The sequence below is a fragment of the Ursus americanus genome, chromosome 36, assembly GCF_024610735.1.
Source record: "Ursus americanus isolate L20-20 chromosome 36, mUrsAme1.1.p, whole genome shotgun sequence".
NCBI classification, from domain to species: Eukaryota; Metazoa; Chordata; class Mammalia; order Carnivora; family Ursidae; genus Ursus; species Ursus americanus.
In genome coordinates, this window is record NC_142162.1 from 26,784,558 (window position 1) to 26,803,948 (window position 19,391).

Below are 19,391 nucleotides of genomic sequence, written 5' to 3' on the forward strand. Positions count from 1 at the left end.
GAGCAAGAGAGTACAGGAGCAGGGGCAGAGGGAGAGGGAGAAGCAGACTCCCCTGCTGAGCAGGGAGCCAGAGGCGGGACTCTATCCCAGGACTCTAGGATCATGATCTGAGCTGAAGGCAGATGCTTAACGAACTGAAACACCCAGGCACCCCTCCTTAGTCCTTTCTATCCTGATCAAAGCTTGGAGGAAAAAGGCAGAATCCTAGTACCTCTGCTTGGCTGCTCTTCTTTCTTGTGAAGCTTCTATTATAAAACAGCAAGTGAGCCTTTTATTTCAATGTCTACCTAAGGTGAAGTAAAGCTCATGCCATGATGCAGAACGGAGAAAGTCAAAACAATGCACATAACACCTGATGATACAGGGATGGCTGGGTGGCTCAGTCAGTTAAGCAGCTGCCTTTGGCTTAGGTCATGATCCCAGAGTTCTGGGATGGAGTCCCACATCGGGCTCCTTGTTCAGCGGGGAGCCTGCTTCTCCCTCTGCTTGTGCGCTCGCTCCCTCTGACAAATAAATAAATAAAATCTTAAAAAAAAAATACTTGATGATATAAATGCAGCAATTGTCAAGATTAGAACCTGAGCCTCCTCAGAAGAGACCAAAAATACCAATGCATTAGTAAAAGGATATATGAGCAGCCATTATTGATTTATATTATGAAGAATCTCCCGTTAGTCCCTTCTCCTCAGCAACAGATGGGAGTATCAGCTGCATTAATCCCAAGTATAAAGGAATTTCTTGGGGCGCCTGGGTGGCTCAGTTGGTTAAGCGTCTGCCTTGGGCTCAGGTCATGATCTCAGGGTCCTGGGATTGGGGCCACCCTGGGCTCCCTGCTCATGAGGGAAGGAGGGGGTGTCTGCTTCTCCCTCTCCCTCCCTCTGCAAACCTCCCCCCCACCCAGTTCATGCATGCGCACGTGCGCTCGCTCTCTCTCTCAAATAAATAAAATTTTTTAAAAAATAAAATAAAACAAAACAAAATAAAATAAAGGAATTTCTTAAATACAACCTTATAGCTTCAGTGAGAGACCAAAAAAGTTTTTCTGGTGACCGTTTGAATGTCTTGCACACATTCACAGCACAGTAAAGGAATATAACCTTCTCTTCTTCCCTCCTTCTAACCAACACATATTTTGCTGGTTGTTACTGAAGCTCTCTGGCTCTGTTAGGTTTCGGAATGGGGGAGTGGTGGAGGTTAACAAAATGTAAAACAAAAACCATTCCAGTCTTCTAAGTTTTATGTTCTTTCTGCTAGGCCATAACTTCCTATTTCTGATAGATGAGTAGGTAGACTGTTGCCCAGGTGATTATGAAAACTTACACTTAATTATCATGATATTTAAGATCTGAAGATCTATGCTGACAGAAATACCTAATAATACGTAATACATAATAATATGTATAATAATACATATACATAATAATATGTACAATAATATGTATGCATAATAATAAATTTACTATATTATTATTCCTCAATATCTCCATCTACAACAGAGAAAGAAAACTATGTTAAAATGTTAAACAGCAATCATTCCCAAAAAGCCTTAATCATTAATCAGCTAGAAACGTATTTTCCTTCCATATTACAAACAAGTCGACATACCTATAAAGTGCCTCCTAACTTAAAGAGTAGCCTCCGAACAGAAATAAAGTTTAGATCTTTGGAGAAGAGGAGCTACAGCAACTAATTACTCTTTGTACCTGTTTTATTGCTCTGGTCAAACAAGTCTTCCTGAGTTGACAAAACCTCAGGCTCTGGTGACTTCTGAATCTTCAGTCCACCTTGCAAAAGTTCTTGAGCAGTTATTCGTTCATTTGTTTCCACAGCAGCAAGAGATACTTTGGGACTAGAAGGCATATCCTCTGACCTAGGAAATTCAAATCACAAGGAGAAAAAGTTGCTATGTTCAAATGCTTTCATCTTTGAATTAAGCTTTTTCCATTTTGTGTTTTCCTTGAATAATTTCAAAACTTCCAGTGGCTCTAGTTCACATAAATATTTGCTGGAAGGGAAATAAGCTACTTTTTATGATACAAAGCCCTCAGCCCATTTCAAAGCCTGTCTCCCACACAGCAATACTTCTTTTCAACTTTGCTCACTGCTGTAGAGCATGCTGTCCAAGATTTCTGATAAGTGATTTAAGGATTTGTTACATATACTGTTATCTAGGCGAGCATGAAGGATTCTGATCCAGACCACAACAATGCCAGTCCTAATGAGGACCTTGCACAAAAAAGAGCCTGGGTGTGAATTATCACCTGCACTACTGTCACACACTTTATCTACTGCTGGCCTTGTCCATTTGATCTGCTCAACCTAAGCCCCAAACCAAGAATCCTTCATACCAATACTACTCATACATGTAAGACTCTCAATGCTGGCCCCTTTCCAGAGACTTCGGAGACTCACCTACTAAAGTGAAAGCATAACTAGCTACAGAGCAACTTCCTAAAGAAAAGCCTAAAAAGTGGGCCCAAGTTAGGCTGAGTACTTTGCATTAGAAAGACAACTTCTCTTGATATTCAAATTTGTTCAGGAGCTCATTCCTCACTTTTTCTACTGAAGGAAGTTACAAAACAATACTGAATGTTTATTAATCACCTCCCCCAAATTGGAAGCATCCCACTTTTCCTCTGCCATATTGAGCTGCTGACCAGAGACAACGTAGTTTAGGACACAACAATCACCATAGCAGAACAGAGGGATATGCCTAATTCCTACCAAGTTAAGGCCTGGAGCACTTGGGAAAAGAATACCTCTTTACAGCTATACCAGAAACTTTAAGATGCAGGATACCTGAGGACCCAAAGCAATCTGGGTGCTCCTCAAATATAGGAACAGATTTTCAAATATAATATTCATGTGACTTCTCATAATACTAGAGGTAGGAAGTCCTCCCACAACATGAGAGACTATGGACTATGAGAAACAAACTGAGGACTTCAGAGGGGAGGGGGGTGGGAGAATGGGATAGACCGGTGATGGGTAGTAAGGAGGGCACGTATTGCATGGTGCACTGGGTGTTATACACAACTAATGAATCATCGAGCCTTACATCGGAAACCGGGGATGTACTGTATGGTGACTAACATAATATAATAAAAAATCATTTAAAAAAAAAAAAAAAAGGAAGTCCTCCCACAGAGCAGTGCCTCTGTAGACAAAGATCAGACAGGAGTGACAAGCAAAGATTAAGGAGTCATGCTTATAGGGGCACCTGGCTGGCTCAGTTGGTGGAGCATGCGACTCTTGATTTTGGGGTTGTGAGTTCGAGCCCCACACGCTGGGGGTAGAGAGTACTTAAAAATAAAATTCTTTAAAAAAAAAAGAAAGAAAGAAAGAAAAGAGGAGTCATGCTTATAGTTACAGCAGCAATAAAATGGCTCTGTAATATATCTAAAGATGAGATGAGGACACAGTAAAAATTTGTAAATAATCAATGTTTCCACTGGACCACAAATATGAACATTATGGGGGGGAGGGGATTCAACAATTTCTAAATATGTTTCCACCTAGCCAAGTAAAACAAGTACGACCCTACAGCAGAAACTCAAAAATACTTTCTAGAAAGATCAGGGTTTACCTTGCAGGTGGTGGATTTTGCCCTTCTACTACATGTACATCCTTACTGGGCTGTGCTGCCACAGGGACATCCTTGCTGGGCTGTTCTGCCATGGGGATATCTTCATTGGACTGTTCTTCATGCTTAATTCCTTGAAATTTAAAAAAACAGGAAGGAGACATTTAATTTTTCAAAGTACTAGAAACAGTCCCAAATGCTTTTTTAAAGGCAAAGATTTTAATAAAAAAGAGAAGTCCAATTTAAAATATATACAGGCATCATTCCAAAAAAGGAAAATAACAAGCAACCCACTTACGAAAACTCTTAATCTGCAAGCCATCAACTCACAAGTATTTCCAGACAACTCAGCAACGTTACTATATTAACTTATATTATATTAATTTAGTAGCTATAAAATGTATCAAGGAAAAAACAACTAGTTCTAGCTTGGAAGTTAAATGCTTATAAACAATTCCAAATGCCAAAAAACATGTTTCATACCAATATTAGCATCCACATCAGACAGCCTAGTATAACTAGAGTTGGTGGTTACTGACAGTAGAGGCTCTTTATCTACTTCATATGGCACAGTATGTTCTTCAACATCCTGGCTCTGGGACAGTTCCAGAACTCCAAAGCCCAACTGTGATGAGGCAGAATCTAGAAACAAAACCCAAGAAATTAGGAAGCATACCACACTATGATGCACTGTGTAAGGTGCTGTTCCTTAGCAAAAATAAAAATTAAAAAAGGGGGTCATTTTAAGTCCTTCACACCAAAGCCCTGCCCCAAATCTTTTCAAAGTAAAATTAAGAATAAAGGAACTAAAAGTGATGGGATGCCTGGGTGGCTCAGTGGGTTAAGCATCCACCTCTTGATTTCGGTTCAGGTCATGCTTTCAGGGTAGCAAGATCGAGACCAGCATTGTCGGACTCCGGGCTCCATGCTCAGCTGGGAGTTTGCTTGAGATTCCCTCCCTCTGCCCCTCCCCCAGCAGCTGTGCTCACTCGCATTCTCTCTTTTTAAAATAAACAGACCTTTTAAAAAACACAAAACAAACAAAAAGAATGCACTAAAAGTGAAGAGCAAAAATATGTAATGAAGCAAAAAATTACATACTATAAAACTTTAGGAGCACCTAATACATAGGTAGACTATGTCTGCTTTCTGAATATACACAAAACCATACCCACACACACAGCAATTCAGATTGTACGTCCACACCCAAAAGCATACATTCCCAAAATATCTGAAAAACAAACGTAACAAGAAGAGTCAATATGCACAAAGTGGGCTATCCAATGAGCATCAACATCAAATTAGGTGGAGTATCTTAGACAACTGTAAATTTCTTAATGACTATTCTTTTTTTTTTTTTTTTTTAAAGATTTTTATTTATTTAACAGAGACAGAGACAGCCAGAGAGAGAGGGAACACAGGCAGGGGGAGTGGGAGAGGAAGAAGCAGGCTCCCAGCAGAGGAGCCTGATGTGGGACTATATCCCAGGACTCTGGGATCACGCCCTGAGCCAAAGGCAGACGCTTAACAACTGAGCCACCCCGGCACGCCCTTAATGACTATACTCAATTTAACGATGAGAAATCTATAACCTCATAAAGAGAAATTTTTTTTAAGATTTTATTCATTTATTTGAGAGAGAGAGAGAAGGAACATGGGGAGGGGCAGAGGGAAAAGGAGAAGCAGACTCCCCACGGACCAGGAAGACCGACATGGGACTCAACCCTGGGACTCTGGGATCATGACCTGAGTCAAAAGCAGACGCTCAACTGACTGAGCCACCCGGGCGCCCCACCAATAAAGAGAAATTTAGATATCTACATGCTTATGTTAAAGGGACTTAGAACAATCTACTGTCCAGAAAAGGCATAAAGCTACCTTCAGCACCAAGGGAGTGTATGATAGTATCATCTCTAGTATCTTCTTCCTTTTCCTCCTCCTTCTCTTCCACATCTTCTTCCTTCTCTTCCCCCTCAGGAGGAGCAGATTCCACTGAGATTCCCAAAACACTAAATGACAGAAAGACACAATCATGTGTTTCCAGACAGGTTCAGACACTTTGCTTAAAGCACCTGTCGAAATTTATTGTAACATCCCACACACCAACATCTTAAGCAAATTTGAAAAAAGTAAAAAGCGTGGCCTCCATTAGTGCTTCTTTCTACAAAAAGCACCTGATATGCACTGGGTGTTATACACAACTAATGAATCATCGAGCCTTACATCGAAAACTGGGGATGTACTGTATGGTGACTAACATAATATAATAAAAAATCATTATTAAAAAAAAAAAAAGCACCTGATAGCAACTCAAAAAACATTGTGCAGAATTAAATAGCACAAATACTTAACAGAAGAAAGCTCCAAGAAATGTTTATAACCCAATTTTTCTCTGAAAAAATACAAGCAGGGGGAGAAAAATCTTACCCTGAACAGAATTACTGACAAGTGACATGATAAGATATACATTAGATGTGCACTGAAGGGACTCGAAAATACATCAACTGAACCACAGTTCACAAAAATATTTTAGTAAAAAAAAATCTTAGAGTACATATATAGAATCAGACTGTCTGAATAAAATTCTGGTAAGAGGCCTGTATATTTAAAGGAAGTTAACATTACAGGTCAAAAAACATTACAAACCAAAGTAAAAGACAATGATTAGGAAAAAATACTGCAACAAATGTAACAGAAGAACAGTGTCTACAGCATATGAGGAATTCATATGAAGAACCCTAACATATAAATGAACAGACAACTCATAAAAAAAGAAATACAAGTATCTTTAAACATGTAGAAAAACAGAGAAACCAATTACTGCCCATTAAATTAGAAAAAAAAAATTGTAAATACTATACTAATATTCAGTGCTGCCCAAACCTGAGGTGAGATAAGCAGTATCATATACTATTTATGACACTAAACTATTTAGTTTGCTATAAATTAATAGAACGTTTCTGGAGAACAATTTGGAAAGATGTTTCTAAAAAAAAGCTCTAAGAAATGTTTATGACCCAATAATTTCAAGAAGTAATTTGAAAGGGAAGATCCTATGTCCTTTCCTTCCCAAGAACTTATTTCTCAATGTTTACCGTAATTAAGAAAGAGCTATAAGACCATTACGGAAATAATTTCCTAATCCATAAAATTACATATTATGCAGCTATTAAAAATGTTTGAAAAAAACAAATACGATGTGTAAAAAACTTGGACTGAATCCTGGATAGCTAAATAAATAAATATATTTGAGACAATGTTTATTATTAAATATATTTTGACATCTGATACAACTGTGAAAATCTGAATAGGAACTATTTTACTAGGTATTATGGAATTAATATTTTCTTACATGTGATACTGGTATTATGATTATATAGGATAATGTATTATTCTTAGGGGATGAATGCTAAAGTACTTAAGGGTAATTATGATGTCTGCAACTTAGTTTCAAATGATCCAGCCCCCCAAAACATGTATTTTATATATGTATATTTATATATGTGTGTATACACACATACACAGAAGAAATGCATAAGAGCCTTTCATCTTTTCTGTGGGTTTAAACTTTTAAAATAAAAAACTTGGGGAAAATGTTATTAAGAGTTTTAACTGACATGGGAAAAATTCCGTGTTGTTCAGCAAAAAGGTCAGCAAACACGAACTTTTACTTTAAACATGTCAACTATCTATCAAGTGTACACACACAAAAAAAGGAAAATATGCCAAAATGTTTACAGCAATTAGCCTCTGGGTGGCAGAATTATAGGTAACATTTTTCGCTTCCTTGAAACTGTCTACACATTTAATGTTCCATACAAAGACGACTAAGCATAATGATAATGAGCATAAAGAGGTGAAAACAAATTTGCAAAGTTGGGGATCATGATCCAAGGAAAAGGGACTAAGTAAAGACTTCCACAAAAATAAAATAGAATATTACCTATAACCAGGAAGACCAGTTACATAACCTTGGGAAATACACGGAAAGAAAGTCCAAGAGCAAACATGACAAAATGTAGAAGAGCAATGAAACACAACGCAAACCACATACTGTGCCTCTTTCTGTCTCTTTCGGTGGTTTTGCTTTATGTCCCTCCCTGACCTCTAAATGCTGGTAGGTTCAGTGAGTCCTTGGAGCTCTTCTCCACCTTTACTCACCTCCTTAATGATCTTATCCAGACTCCACTTTGAATATCATCCACCTACTCTGTAATTTAAACCTCCAGGTAGTTAGACCTTCCCCCAGAGCTCCATTCAGATTTTCCAATAATTGCCTCCAACTGTCCGATGAAAAGGCAGCTCAACTTTAGTATATCTAAACCTGACCTTCTCTTGCACTCTTGTTCATCTTCTCTAGCAGGAACTCCATTCTTCTAGCGAAACCAAAAACATGGTATCATTGTTACCTCCCTTTCTCTCATACTCCACTCAAAAAACCCAGAATCTCACTACTCCTCACCCACTTACTCTGATCTAGCCATAGGCATATGTTGCCTAAATTATTTCAGGGGGCACCTGGGTGGCACAGCTGGTCGAGTGTCCAACTCTTGGTTTCAGCTTAGGTCACGATCGCAGGGCCATGGGGTCAAGCCCCGCGCCAGGCTCCATGTTCAGTGCAGAGTCTGCTTGGGGTTCTCTCTCCCTCTCCCCCTCCCACTCATGTGCACACACACTCTCACTCTCTAAAATAAATAAATAAATCTTAAATAAATACAGTAGTCTCCTAGTTGGTCTTCCCGCCTCTACCCCTGCTCCCCCTTCAGTCTATTCTCCTCTTTAATTTTATTTAAATAGCTTCTTTTAATTTTTTTCTCCAGGTTCAACAAGGCATAATCAACAAATAAAAACTGTACACTCTTCAGTCTATTCTTAATCCAGCAGCCAGTGTGATCCTGTTAAAATCTTAAATCAGGTCATGTCATTCCTCTATTCAAAACCCTTAAATGCCTTCCTCTCACTAAAAGTAAGAGCTGAATTCCTTACACTGTCCTGTAAGGCCTTACATATTCTGGTTCCTTTACTTCTTTGACCTCTTCTCCCACTTCTCTCCATCACTCTATTCCAGCCATGCTAACCTCTTTGCCATTTCTCAAATATTCCAGGCACACTCCTACCTCAGGATCTTTGCACTTCCTGTTCTCTATGCATGGATTGCACTTATCCCAGATAACAGCAGACATCACTTAAGAACTTTTAATCAAATGTCACATCAGTGAGCATTTCCCAAGTCACCTATCTAAACTCCTTGGACATATCCTATCCCCTACTCTGCTATATTCTTCTCTTCAGCCTTTATCAGTGTCTAAAACTATTTACTTATTTATCATGCATTGCTATATCTCGTACAAGAATGTAAGCTATATTAAGGTCTATGATTTTTATTTCTTCTGATCCTTTTCATCTTCAAAATTCAACAGTGCTTGGCATAACAGGAAGCACCCAATAAATATTTGTAGAATGATTAGATGAATCTGAAAAGGCCTGAAATAAACCAGATTATAGACAAAAAAAATAGTACTGATGTTAAATTTTTTTCCACTGTCTAAAGCTGATGGAAAAGAAACCAAAGGTTTAAATACATTATTTAGAAATACAAAAGTAGCCAATAAAAGAACAAAAATAATTATTACCAAAAATTGGGAGTGTTTTGAGGTAAATCCTCATCTTTCATTATGGAATACAATTGTCTTAATTTGATAAAACAAGAAATGGCAGTATAATGGTGTTAGCTTTATAAAACCATTGAGTGCTAAGAAGATAACCTCTCAAAGTTAAAACACACTTAAACCGTTGCCTCTGTGAAAGGAGACCAAAGGTGGAAAAGGACCCTGCTTTTCATTATAAGCTCTTTTTTACTCTTTATTGTTTTTTTTTATTTAAGTAGGCTCCACACCCAGCATGGGGCCCAACATGGGGCTTGAACTCATGACCCTAAGATCCTGAGATGGAGACCTGAGCTGAAATCAAGGTCAGACACTTAACCGACTGAGCTACCCACGTGCCCCATAATCTCTTTTTTAAATAAACTAAGTATTTATATTGCTCTTAAAAATATTTGACAGGTCTCATCAAAATTAAAAACCTGTTCTGTGGAAAACCCTCTGAAGAGGATAAAAAGACAAGCTATCAAGTGAGAGAAAGTATTTGCAAACCACGTATTCCACGAAGGGCTATAACTAGAATAAAGAACTCTCAAAACACAATTTTTAAAAATCCAATTAGAAAATGGACAGAACACATGAACAGACATTTCCTTCAAAAGGATGGCAAATAAGCACATGAAAAGAAGTTCAACATTTGCCAATAGGGAAATGCAAATTAAAACAAGATTATCAGTATACACTTATCAGAATGGCCATAATAAAAAATAGTGAGACCACCAAACGCTGGTGAGAATGGAGAGAGACTAGATCTCTTATACTGCTAGTGAAACTACAAAATGATACAGCCACTCTAGAAAATAGTTTGGCAGTTTCTTAAAAAAACTAAACATGCAACTGCCCACCTGGCCATTTATCCCAGATATGAAGACTTATGTTCACACAAGAACTAACACACAAATGTTCAGAGCAACTTTATTTGTAATAGCCAAAAACCAGATCAACCCAGATTTGCTTCAACGGGTAAATGGTTAAACTGTGGTATATCCGATACCATGGAACACTACTCAGCAATAAAAAGGAATGAACCACTGATACATGCAACAATTTGGACAGAGCTCCCAGGAGTTATGCGGATTGAAAAAAGCCTATCCCAAAAGGTTACATAATGTATGATCCCATTTATATAACATTTTGAAATGACAAAATATCACAAACGAAGGACAGTCTTAATTAGTGATCACCAGGGGTTCACTGATGGTTATAAAAGGATAGCACCACGGATCCTTGTAGTGCTGGAACCATTCAGTATGTTGACCATAGTGGTAGGTAGATACACAAGTAACTAGGCTTTACAAAAATTCACACACACGAATACAAGTAAAACTATGGAAACCCGAATACATTCAGTGGATTTTATCAATGTCGATATCCTGGTTATGATTTTATACTATTGTTTTGCAAAACATTACTATTTGGGAAACTGGGCAAAGTTTACAAAGGATCTCTAAGTACTGTTTCTTCAAACTGCATGTAAATCTATAATCATCTCGATTTTTTTAAATGTTTAACAGAGAGGGGCACCTGGCTGGCTCAGTCCGTGGAGCATGCGACTCTTGATCTTGGGGTTGTGAGTTCGAGCCCCATGTTGGGTGTAGCGATTACTTAAAAATAAAATATTTAAAAAAATAAAATAAGATGCTTAACAGGGAAATAAAACAATCTATAGTTCTTTAGTATATTTCAGGATGCTCCATGTTTAGGACCATCAGCTTACATCAATCTAACACTAGATATGAGAGGAAGATTTTGGAATTTTATGTAGAAAAGTTCACACGCAGCTTTTTTCAAAATATTTGCATTAACGAATAAAGACAACATTTAAAAAAATCAAAATACACGTGTTCTGAAGAGGCTCCAATCTCTTGAAATCAACTCCAAATCCTTTCTAGATTCATGGCCTTTGCACTTGCAATTCCCTCTGTCTGGAAAGCTCCTCCTCCCACATGCCACACTTGTCTCCAGACCCTCAACTATGGCTTACAAATTCATATTTATAGTTTAGATCACAGTCCTTAGAGAAGCTTACCCCTATCACACAGATTGGTTATATATTATATTCTTCCTCCATCTTTGCAATTATCGCAATTGTAACTGCATAGCTACTTATGTAATGATTAACATCTGTCTCCCTATTAAATTATAAGTTCCATGATGGCAAAGCACCTTTAAAACATCTGCCACAGTGCCTGTACATTTATTGAATGTAAGCATTCAAGGTGTTTTTTGGTTTTGGGTTTTTTTTTGTTTTTTTTTTTTTAGAAAAAGGGCAACACATTGATACAAAAAGGAAAGTAGCAGCATGGGATCTCTCTAACAGCACTGCTTCATTTACAGTAAGGGGTATGCTGTCCCCACTGGTTCAAACCAAGGGGCTACAAAAACATAAGCGAAGCACGTGTTCCTAAAGAAGTACCATAAACTTAAATGCCTACAGAAAGCAAAACAAGGTAACATAAATGAGTGAAGTGGCTAAGAAGAAAAGGAAAAGCACTACAATAAATGATGAATACTTGGCTTCAGTGTCCATGTAAAATAGTAATTACAGGGACTATGACAGACCATTAACACTCAAGTCTATCTAAGCAGAGGTTAGTTTCTACTCACGGCTCCAGCCAATTGTTAGCAATAACACAACAGTTGTATTACCTCTGGACTAGTAATACCATGAGCTGAAAATCCAATTTTTATGTAAAATTTCCCCATTTTAAAATTCTGCCAATTAACTTAAATATATTTTACAACCATGTATGGGCCAAACAGAATCCAACTGCAGGCCAAAATAAGCCCACCGATTTGTGGTTTGTTCCCAACTGATAATTTCGGAGAAAAAAAATTTATGTGCAGAGTATTAAACAGAATGCAAAAAAAAAAAAAAAAGGACTTTTTTTTTTTTTTTAGATAAAACCATACTCTTTCACCACCTCAACGTGACATTCTCCTCTCTGACTGCTCCCTTTTCTAGTCTGCCACCACAAGGCCGCTGAAGTTGTCTAAGTTCTCTTTTGATCTTAAGTTTAAGGCAGAAGACTAAGCAGCAGTGAATAGTAAAAAAGAAAGAGAAGGGACTTGAGTCAGGAGGGTTCAAAGCTCAACTGTCACTTACAAGCAATGTATGCTACATCAAGTCATTTAAGTTCACCCATCAGTTTTTCCCCTCTGTGTAATGGAATTATTATAATGTTTTCCCAGTACAGCTGCTTTAAGGATGAAATTAAATGGAACTATATATCAAACATCCAACCTAGTGCCTAACAGAGGATAAACTCAATAAACGGACAATGTAAAACTACACATAAAGTAAAAATTCAACACTAGGGTATGAATTAAACATTCTGGGTCTAAAACTGGTAAGGTAATTTAGTTGGTAGGTAGACAGCACGCCTAACAGTTTTCATAATATATATCTAAATATTTTTTGATGATTTTTTTTCCTACTAATTAAGTCATATCTATGCTAAGAATAAAGAATGCTTATTTTGTTTTACCGGCACAAGATAGATCACAATTTGAATAACGCAGGTGTAAAAAACATTAATATCTTCACAAAAGAGATTCTAGCTATCAGTACTAACGTACTAGTTAATACAGTCCTCAAATCCCACTTTCTAATTCACAAAAATAAGATTAATCCTTTTATCCTTGGGATGAGGCAATAGGCACAAATAAAAGAATTGATCCATTAATAAATTCAAATAAATTCCTGCCATCACTAGTATACCTGCTTGTCCTGTTTGGCTGAGGTAACTGTTCAATGACCTGACTGATGGAACTACACATGTCCAAATGAGAAGAATCCATAGGTTCTGAAAAAAAATAACTGTGTATTAGTATGAAAGGCATTTACCACCAAACTTCAATACAAGTTCAGAAATGTAGGGGCGCCTGGGTGGCACAGCGGTTAAGCGTCTGCCTTCGGCTCAGCGCGTGATCCCGGCATTATGGGATTGAGCCCCACATCAGGCTCCTCTGCTATGAGCCTGCTTCTTCCTCTCCCACTCCCCCTGCTTGTGTTCCCTCTCTCACTGGCTGTCTCTCTGTCAAATAAATAAATAAAATCTTAAAAAAAAAAAAAAAAAAAAGAAATGTAGACAATACCAATCTAATCAGCTACATTAAAAAATCAACTTTTGGGGCGCCTGGGTGGCGCAGTGGTTAAGCGTCTGCCTTTGGCTCAGGGCGTGATCCTGGAATTATGGGATCGAGCCCCACATCAGGCTCCTCCGCTATGAGCCTGCTTCTTCCTCTCCCACTCCCCCTGCTTGTGTTCCCTCTCTCACTGGCTGTCTATCTCTGTCAAATAAATAAAATCTTAAAAAAAAAAAAAAGTAAAAAAAAAAAAAATCAACTTTTGAGTGCCTACTATGCACCAGACACTGTGCTAAACCTCCTCATGTACATTCACCACAACCACATGTTTAGATCCACCCAGCTCCAATAAGAGCACTCTTGCAAAAGGGACTAATAGCTTTAAACACCTCACCTGCAGCTTTGTTTTCTTTCAGATGCTCACTGAACCCACTATTACTATCTCCTTGTTCTTCTCCAGTTGTTTGTTCAGGATTGGACACAACATCCTAGAAAATATACATACTTAATATCCCCACTATATATGAAATAATCCAAAATGAGGCATACTTTTTGTGCATGTGTTGATTTCATTTTTCCAACCAATTTTAATCCAAAGGATAGTGATCTCTAAGTACTTAAGTTTGCTGATTGGTCTTCATTAGATGAAAAATAGTTTTTCCTTAATCATTTCCAAACAAGGTATCACTCACCAACACAGGGTTCTCTTTGTGTGTCTGCAGATTAGGAAGGTGTCGGGATAGCATACTGAAGTGAGAACCAGAATCATCTTCTAGAACCTGGCTTTCAGGCTGAGAATCTTCAATTATCAGGCAAGGAGTGTCTTGCTGAGAGAAATCTGAATCCAACTGACTTCCAGTAGGGTCCATCTGCTCCCCTGGAATGGAATAACAAAAGATCAGTTCGGTGTAACCTACTAGCCTTCCTCACGCAGTTTGAGCTTAAATAATGGGGCGGAAGTGCAAGAGCTAGGAAAGGGGACCAGCCTAGGACTCCGATTAGATTATATTTATAATCGCTGCAAGCACTTCCCTATCATACCTCCCAAGGCCTGAATTCCTCGTTATTTACTATCAGCCTGCCAATCCTTCTCTCCCTCTTCTTTTCCATCACCTTCCCCGTAGACACCCTTTCCTCTCCTTCCTAACCTCTTCTCTCCCCGCCTCTTTTTCCATCCCCCACAACTCTTCCTACTGCTGGCGCCTCTATGTCCCCCCAAAAGGCTGCTTTGTAATCTCTGTTCGCCAGAACACCCACAGCCCTTCACGTTTCCTCAAGACCACCCAGCCTTCCCAGCTACTGCTTCCCCACCCCCTCCTCAGGGCCCTCCAACCCTTTCCCCGTCACCGCCGCCATGCTTGCCACCCCGCCCCCTCCGGTCAGCGAACCCTTCAGACCCGAAACCCAAGCCTTCAGAGCTGACCGCACCCCCACATGTCTACAAACAGTACCAGGCATCCCGCCGGGAGATCACTCGCGCTGGAGATAGAAGTCCCTGCACGCTCCCCAGCTCCCTCCAGCTCGAGCCCCAGGTCGCCGCTGTAGCCACCGCCGCCGCCGGCCGCGGACTCCCCCTTTTCCCGTAGCGTCACGCAGTATCGGCTCGCCCATTCGCTGCTGCTGCCCGCCACTCAAGAAACCCTGTGAGTGATTGGTGGCTGAGGCAGAGTGCCCCGCCCCACGTAAGAAAAAGGAACACCGCGGCGTGTTTCCATGGCAGCATGGACGTTGCAGGCCCTCCCCCTAGTACAGCCAGAGAATGACAGTATCCTTGAACCGAAGGGACCTTGAGAGGGCGTGAAATATATTCCCCTGCCTCTAGGACAATTATTTGTACCACTACTCAGACATAAGAGAAAAGACCTGTTTTCTATCGTTCCTGCAACTTGAGGCCCCTTCTCTCACCCTCTTCCATAGAAAAGGAGAGGGTTTCCCCGCTTTCTAATAAAAGGTTGAAGAAGAGGATCTAGGATGCCTAGTACTTCAGAGCTGTTGAAACTGAAGAAAGGGAGGATGCTTTGGGTTTTACCTGTGTCCATCAGGATCCCTTTACGTGGGCCTCTAACTGAATTCAAGAGCCCCATATTACGTCTCCACCAGTTTGGGGTTGGTTTGTTTTGTTTTGTTTTGTTCTTTACGTTGTCTGAGGGCCCCAATAAAGCTTCCCCCCCCCCATTGCCATTTCCAGTCTGGAACACAGTTAGAGCTTCACATTTGTTTATCATTGTCCTATCTTTTATATGAACTTGGAGACCAAGGAGACGATCGCCCCAGACATTTTTTGCTCTTCCCGTTGAGAGAATTGAGCACAGGGATTCTCAGCCGCGGTGAAGAAAACAGCTGCCACCCCTTTAACTAGATGACCTCAAAGATCCCTCCAAACCTTAAGAGTCTGTTAACCTAATTATGGTGCCAGGGTCTTATAGAGGGTGTGGCAGCTGTGACTTGTATTAATGAACTAGACACCATGAGGAATATGTGTTTTATTTAAGTGGTGGTTGGATCTGGAATGGAATTCTAGCCAGAGCAGCTGTCAATAAGGAAAGCACCTAACACTGCCAAGCATATACATAGTAGGCATTCGATAGGGGGTAGTTCTTTCTCTCTATCCCAGGATCAGAATGACTTAGGTGCAGTCCATCCATGGTCCTCCAATCCTGTAAATGCCCAATTTAGCACTTCATATTGACTAAGAGGAAGTGGAGCTTCCTATAAACCAGTCTTCTCCCTGCTGTTATAAATTAGTGATCACATTTTTTAAGCCAACAAGCAAAGCATGGAAACAAGAGGACAGAATGTTTGAAATGAAACTGTCCTCAAAAATCTAGCATCTATTGTTGCTATAACTAGGATATAATTAGGGTCCCCGGAATGTTTCACTAGTGGAACAACAATGCAACAGAACACATACAGACACATTCCACTTCCTAACCTTGAAATCATTTATAATTGACTTCTTCTTTCCTCTACTCCTAATGCTGCAGAAGACCAGTGACCAAATAAATTTAATTCTGAAAGGACCAGGGCAGGTCAAAATTAACAACACTAGGTAGACAAAGTGAATCCATCTGTTCATTTGTGAGGGCTCAATCAACCAGTTCCTATGGTGGGCAAATCTTAACCTCGATTCCCATAAAAATACCCTAAAAGTCACTATATTTTTGCTCTTTTCTCTCCTGCTATTCCATTTCCCCTCCCCAAGCAAGACATAAATAAATAGGCCCACTTGGTCATTTGAAAAGGAACCGTATGTGTTTGTTAAAACTCACAAAACTGTACACTAAAAAGGGTAAATATGACTAAAAATAAATAAATATATAAACCTGAGCCATTCGCATTACTAAATAAAACTGTGAAGAAAAACTGTGAGGGGCACCTGGGTGGCTCGGTGAGTACAGCCTCTGACTTTTGATTTTGGCTCAGGTCATAATCTCAGGATCTTGAGATCTAGTCCCACCTTGGGGCTCCGCTCTGGGTGTGGACCCTGCTTAAGCCACCACTACTTAAGCCTGCTTAAGATTCTCTCTCTGCCCCTCCACCGCCCCCCTGCATACCCTGTGCGAGCGTGCATGCTCTTGCTTTCTCTGTAAAAACAAAACAAAACAAAACAACGTGACTTTCTTGGTAGCCAGTGTAACAATTAAATTAATCATTAAATTACCCAGAAAGATTAGAAAATGCAGGCAGGATGGTTATCCGCTGAGACTGACTGCTTGTGGTTACGTGAGCCACAGACCTTTATTGACTCGAAGGCTACAAAAGACCATCAGCTGGGCTACCTACAGCTGCAGGTGCATCTTTACCTAAGCCACCTGAGACAGAGAGAAATCTAATTTACCTCTAAAGACAAGAAAATCCCATCAGACTTTATGCTAACTCACTTTAAAGTTTAATAAACTTCATTGTCAGAAATTTTTCTTCTAATCATCTAACCTAAATCCTTTATTCTAGGGCTTAAAGCCATTTCCTCTCACATTGTCTTTAATTGGTAATTTTAAAACCTGGATAAATTTTCATGAGGCTGGAATCATCTCATCTGGTCGAATAATTCTGTAATATATTTCAATGAATCAAACAATAAATATAAGTGCTATATACTTAGTTTGTTAGTCTTTTTTTAAGGTCTCATCACAGACTTCTCTAAGCAAAAGAACCCCAGATGGTCTAATCCTACCTCATGGACACTATTTACCAACTTTTAAATTTGCTTTATTGTTTTCATCTGGAAACTCAGTTTGGGCGTTCAGTGGCAGAGAACTTTACTGAGCTTATGGCAAGTACTGAATTTAATGAAAAATGATCATATATCCCTTTTAAGTTGCAATATTAAAGTATTACATTTTGACTTACATTTAATATATAGTTGATTCTGACCCCTAGGAGGCCTTCTGTTGCACTTGGACCTATACAATCATGTCCAGTCATATAGCAATGATATAATTAACTAATAACATGTATTACATTTTTACTATGCAGCAGGTATTGTGCTCTGTTTTCCATTCCTTCACCCATCTAAAAGCCTCATACTCTCTGAGGGTTACAGATGAGGACACTACAGCTTAGAGAGATGAAATAATTTGCATAATGTCTTAGAGCTAGCAAGAGTCAGAATTTGAACACAGTCCCCAGTGTTCTAGGAATTCATAATAATTAAAATAATATGAAGAAAACAGAGGAGAAATTGTAAAGTTGTCAACTCCACATCCTTATGAAGAAGTTAAGTCAACAAAGAGGTGATGATATAATTAAAATGTGAAAGCAAATTGCTTAAGGTACGCAATAGTTGCCTATGATACTACATTAACTTCCTAACAGGAGGCTGACAGACTTGGTACCTGCAAAGCCTGAAGTGGAAGAAGCCAGCCCACTGGTCTGTATCTTCTCTCTAAAACTGCCTCCTGCTCATTTTAAGTAAACTTTTTATTTTGAAAAAAATTTTAGAGCAATGGAAACTTGCAAATATAGTATAATAAAACATAGTAAAATGATCTCTCATAACCTTTCACCTAGATTCACACATTGTTAACATTTTGCCACATTACTCCTACTCAATTTTTTTTATTGTGATAAAATATATATAACATGACATTTACCATTTTAGCCATTTTTAAAGGTAGAGGTTCAGTTGAATTAAGTATATCCACATTGTTTGTTTTTTTATTAAAGATTTTATTTATTTATTTGTCAGAGAGAGAGAGAGTGAGTGAGCACAAGCAGGGGAGCAGAAGGCAGAGGGAGAAGCAGGCTCCCTGCTGAGCAGGGAGCCAGATGTGGGACTCAATCCCAGGACCCTGGGATCATGACCTGAGCCGAAGGCAGACGCTTAACCAACTGAACCACCCAGGCATCCCAGTACATTCACATTGTTACACAACCATCACCACCATCCATCCCCAGAATTTTTTCATCTTCCCAAACTAAAACTCTGTGCCCATTAAATACTTACTCCCCAATCCCCCCTCCCACCAGCCCCTGGCAACCACCATTCTGCTTTCTGTCTCTAAGAACTTAACAACTCTAGGTATCTCAAATAAATGGAATCATATAATATTTGTCCTTTTGTGTCTGGCTCATTTCATTTAGCATAATGTCCTCAAGATTCATCCATATTGTAATTTTAAAAGCATGTGTCAGAATTTCCTTCCCTTTTAAGGCTGAATATATTCTATTGTATGTATAGATCACTTTTTTTTTTAAGATTTTACTTTTAAGTAATCTCTCCACTCAACATGGGGCTCAAACTCATAACCCTGAGATCAAGTGTTGCATGCTCTACCAGCTGAGCCAGCAGGCGCCCCTGTATAAATCATATTTTGTTCATTCTTGTTCATTTTAACCCACTTGTCTAATCTCTCCAGAGCCCCCAATTTTGCCACACCCAAGTATAGATGAAGCCATGAAAGCACATTAGCAGAGCACACTTCCCCCTTCCCAGCTAGCTTCATTTCCAGCCAGCCAATCAGCTGTAGGCCTTCTTATCAGCCTGAGTATCTCTCAAACACCCAATACCAAGCACAGTTGTATTAGCTGCAGTTTTCTGCCTTCCAACTTTTCAA

General features: G+C 39.2%; 1 protein-coding gene across 7 annotated transcripts in view; it reads right to left on the reverse strand.

Annotated features, from left to right (window-relative positions):
• Positions 1–19,391, reverse strand: part of TP53BP1 (tumor protein p53 binding protein 1) — an 87,341-nt gene that overhangs the window by 54,060 nt on the left and 13,890 nt on the right. For 4 of the 7 annotated variants that reach the window (XM_045771896.2, XM_045771905.2, XM_045771889.2 and 1 more), the window contains exons 3-10: positions 14,787–14,993; positions 14,028–14,212; positions 13,730–13,823; positions 12,968–13,052; positions 5,462–5,592; positions 4,067–4,225; positions 3,587–3,716; positions 1,704–1,870 (exon numbers count right to left, since the gene is read on the reverse strand). In XM_045771896.2, the coding sequence (XP_045627852.1) occupies positions 1,704–1,870; positions 3,587–3,716; positions 4,067–4,225; positions 5,462–5,592; positions 12,968–13,052; positions 13,730–13,823; positions 14,028–14,212; positions 14,787–14,793 (958 nt within the window). In that variant the 5' untranslated portion in view covers positions 14,794–14,993. Of the gene's footprint in view, positions 1–1,703; positions 1,871–3,586; positions 3,717–4,066; positions 4,226–5,461; positions 5,593–12,967; positions 13,053–13,729; positions 13,824–14,027; positions 14,213–14,786; positions 14,994–19,391 lie in introns of those variants that run through there. The other 3 variants (XM_087859238.1, XM_087859239.1, XM_045771912.2) reach the window with 2 other exon arrangements.